This window comes from Capsicum annuum, unplaced genomic scaffold (genome assembly GCF_002878395.1).
Source record: "Capsicum annuum cultivar UCD-10X-F1 unplaced genomic scaffold, UCD10Xv1.1 ctg3585, whole genome shotgun sequence".
NCBI classification, from domain to species: domain Eukaryota; kingdom Viridiplantae; phylum Streptophyta; class Magnoliopsida; order Solanales; family Solanaceae; genus Capsicum; species Capsicum annuum.
The window spans coordinates 5,663-10,236 of record NW_025842793.1 but is presented as its reverse complement, the minus strand read 5'-3'; the positions used below and the strand labels follow the sequence as shown (position 1 = coordinate 10,236).

The window sequence follows — 4,574 nt, the reverse complement described above, 5'->3', positions numbered from 1 at the left end:
TACATGCATCATGCATCAGTTTCATATTCAGATATTAAGTCATGGTCCAGTCCGTAAGTATCCTGTATATCATCTTAGTATTTTCAGATTTTATAGTGTCAAAGACCGGCTGATAAAAATTCTTGACATAGAGCAGATCTTCCATTTTCCCCTTTCAAATGGCATAATTAACGCCATTTAAAGTAATCATTCTACTTGTGTTGGCTTTCATTGTTTACCAAAAAATACAGATATTGCAAACCTTGGGCTTTGATACCAGTTTGTTGTGTAAACGTGGAATAACAACAAAAGTATTTCTGGAAAAATAATAGAGAAAATAAATGAAAATAATGACACCAAAAATTTTACATGAAACCCTTCTAAATAAGGGAAAAAACCACAGACCAAGAGGAGCAACTGATATTATTATATAAGAAATTTTACACCGTAGTCACAAATACAATACTCAAAGTGACTACCACACACTCAAAAGAAATAATCCCCTTTTGACTTCCACCTTACTAAAATATCGCTCACTTTAGTTTTTCCTTCACAGACCATTTTTATCACAATCTGTAGAACACCTCACTGCTCTCTAATGTTTTTCTCTCTGTTTTGGTGTGTCTTACAACTGAGCTAAGAAACTCCTTTTATAGGCAAATTCTATACCTATTTACGTAAGCAATGACTTCACCCAACAACAATATTTCAAAGTTTGCCAACCAGAAAAGTTTTTTGGTTTGACATTTTGTCTTAGAGCATTTCAATCTTTGCAGCTAATGTTGAAAAAAGAGACATAGGAATGGACCCCACAAGGGTGTGGTTTGTTGAAGATAATAAAATGTGTTCGTTCGATCAAGAAAAGAAATTATTGTCTCTCTCATAATGGCTCTGTTACTAAAATATCGTTGGAGATTTTTTATTTTTTTTTTAAATGCACCATTTTCACCCTGAACTATAAACGAAATTGTTGAGGCATACTCCAATTTAAAAGGGGTCTTATTACTTGGACTAATTAAAACCGTATTTTTGGCAACCTTAAGGCCTATGTGTCACATACGTGGCACACTGCATGAATCAACATACTGAAGGTCCACGTAGGCACACGTATGTGCCACGTATGCACTTAAGGTTGCCAAAAATACGATTTTAATTAGTCCATGGGTAATAGGACCTCTTTAAGTTGGGGTGTGTCTCAGAAATTTCATTTATAGTTAAGGATGAAAACAGTGCATTTACTCAAAAAAGAATGAAAAGTTGAGAGTAATTTTCTTAAGTTTTTCTTTTTAATTACAACAACAAAAGCAAGGAGGAGTGTTTTTTAGAAATAATTAGTTGTTTAGTTATAAAAAGAGTCTAATTATTGATTTAGTAGAATATTCAGTTTCAAGTTTAATACTTGAGCAGTAGATGGAGTCTACTACTTTGTTTATGTGCCTTTTCAAAGGCCTACGATTAATAACATTTATATGATACAGTTTTCCATTCATATTATATATCATCTCTCCAATATGTATAACATTATGGTGGGTTGTTGTTGTCCTGCTCTTTCTCCATGCTTTATATAATTAAGTGAATATTGGTTTGCAAATAAAAGTCTTACATTGGTAGCTGAACGGATTAGGAAGCAACGTATAAGATGTAGTATCTCTTAATGGTCTGAGACCTTTTAGGAAAACAGTGTGAATGTGGTTCAAAGCGGACAATATCACACCACATAAGAATTTCTTATCACTTACCAATCAAATGCTGCATAATTATTTGTACATTTCCCAAGGTAAGCAAAGACCATCAACATCTTTTATTTTCATTTATGATTGTAGTTGAAAGCAGCAATCAAATGGACCTTAATTTCTCTTGTTGTCATTTATGACGTTGTAGTTGAGATCAGAGAGAGATATTATTTTTAGCCTCAATTGGTTCATTATCTTTTTGCACAATGTACGATTCGCAGTGTATAAATATACTCAAAATGAGTTTAGGTTTTATACAACGTGAGTGAAATTATATTAATTAGATCTATGTTAGCCGTGGATATAGAGTCGTGCTACTATTTGGCGTTTTCTACTCTTGTGGGATTGTTCTTTCTTTCTTTATTCTTCGTACAGTCAAGGAAGAAACAGGTTTACCCAAAATCGTATCCCTTAATTGGTTCATCATTGGAATTCATAAGAAATCGCAAGCGGATTATCCAGTGGACTAGTGAAATATTCGACAAGTTATCGTCCTCCACATATACACTTGCATTGCCCTTACGACGAAATGTCATATTCACTAAAGACCCTTCCAATGTCAAGCATATTCTCAAGATCCGCTTCAATAACTACCATAAAGAGAGGATATTCATAGAAGCTTTATCAGACTTATTCAGGAAGGGTCTTTTCCTCTCCGATGGCTCGGAGTGGAAGTCACAAAGACAATTTTTTCTCCATGATCTCGATCCTAAAGAGTTTCATGCTTATACATTTGTAGTAGAGGAAGAACTCTCGGGACGTCTTGTCCCTTTTTTAAGTAATGCAGAAAAAACTGCATCTACAATTGATCTCCAGGATACATTTTGTCGATTCACATTTGATTTTGTATGTCGGATCGGGTTTGGGTTCAATCCTGAGTATTTATTACTTTCTATGCCACCAACCCCTTTTGCCGACGCTTTTAAAACTGCAGTAAAGTTGAGCATTTTAAGGTATAGCACCTTACCCCTGATATGGAAGGCTAAAAAGTTATTCAATACAGGGTCCGAGTAAACACTCGCGCTCATGGTTGATGAATTTCACAAATTCCTAGGTAATATTTTTGCTAAAAAAAGGAAAGATTTGTAGCGGGGGAGGACTTGGAGGACAAGGACGTGTTAGCAAGAATAGTGAGAAGGGCACAGGGTGAACAACTAGACGAAACATTTCTTGTTAATACAGCCGTTAGCTTAGTCCTGACTGGACAAGACAAAATGTGTTCGGCTTAACATGGTATTTTTGGTCAGTCTCGAGTAACCAGAATGTAGAAAAAGAAATTGTGAGAGAAATTAAACAGAAGGATGGACGTCTGAGGGAAATGGTTTACACGCATGCCTCCATATATGAGTGCATGAGACGCTTCCCTCCCATTCCACTATATTCAAATGAAGCAGTGGAAGACAATGTTTGGCCTGATGGAACACAAATGAAAAAGGGGACGAGCATAATCTACCACATATTCACTATAAGTAGGTCACAAGAATTGTGGGGATCAGATTGGGCTGATTTTCATCCTGAGAAATGGTTGGAGAGAAGAAGAAGTGGCACATCAAATGGCGGTGACTGGAATTTCATCACGAAAGACCCCTTCACATATCCGGTGTTTCAAGTATGGCCAAGGACTTGTTTAGGAAAAGAAATTGTGGTCGTGCTGATGAAGATGGTGGTTGCCACCATTCTAAAGATCTTCCGAGTCATTCCGGCTCCGGATAATTTCTCTCCACATTATAATTCAATTGTTGTATCAAGGATGAAAAGTGGTTTTCCAGTAAGAATCATAGAGGTCATTAAGCATAGTTTCCAATTTACTTCTATGTTATTTGTAGAATAGTTATGTTACTATTACACACAATCAATAAAGACTTTTTAGCAGCAATAAATATACACTTTAACAAGGAGTGTAAAGTTTTTACCAGCATTAGTTAATTACCGTTAGATTAGGGGCGTTCATAAAGAATGCTAAAATATAATTGTCAATAATAATTGCCCTAAAAAAATAAATTTTTACTCAATTAAGCCATCGTTATTAATTAATTGCTTCAAAATATCTTTTTTGATGCAGTGTTCTTCCTTTAACAAGAAACTAATTTGAAGGGAATCGAACCTCCACTAAAGGATCGTTTGTGCATCCTGTATCAACCAGTGCAACTATCCAATCTTTGTGAATAAGGGTGCTAATCAAAATATATATCTCATATTTATTATATATTCTATTTTTTAGACACGTGCATTGCACCTGGATTTCATGTAAATTTGTATAAACTCATTAGAATGATATAGATTCTTCGAAAATATATGAGTGTAATGAATAATAAAATACGATAATTACAAATAAATCTTAATAAGTGTGACAACAAACACTTAAGATGAATTGGAGAGAATTTTATTATTTTATGAAATATACGTACAATATTATTCGATAACGATGTTTCTAATGAGTGTATTTAATCAATGAAATAAGTTGCTATATATAATTAATAAACCAAATTAATTATTTATTGCAAGAACATTTTTATTGCAAACTACATATATCAAAATTTCAAATCTTTCAGATTTCTGATTTTGAAGTTGACACCCACTAATACTAAAGAGTAAATATAAATTCGAGAATACATATTTAATATATAAGGATATCTTTACATTGTATTTTAAGATGGACAAAACTTATTATAAATAAGGTATACGTACAACATTATTCGATAACGATGTTTCTAATGAATGTGTTTAATCTAGGAAATAAATAGCTACATATAATTAATAATTTAAATTGATTGTTTATTACAAGAACATTTTTTTCGATAACGATGTTTCTAATGAATGTGTTTAATCTAGGAAATAAATAGCTACATATAATTAATAATT

General features: G+C 33.3%; 1 protein-coding gene across 1 annotated transcript; it reads left to right on the top strand.

Moving 5' to 3' along the window:
• The first annotated feature begins 2,000 nt into the window (after positions 1-2,000).
• Positions 2,001-3,543, top strand: LOC124891461 (cytochrome P450 94A2-like). The gene is made up of 3 exons (XM_047403197.1): positions 2,001-2,665; positions 2,794-2,858; positions 2,960-3,543. The coding sequence occupies exons 1-3, from the start codon at positions 2,001-2,003 to the stop codon at positions 3,541-3,543; spliced, it is 1,314 nt and encodes a 437-aa protein (XP_047259153.1).
• Positions 3,544-4,574: the final 1,031 nt, after the last annotated feature.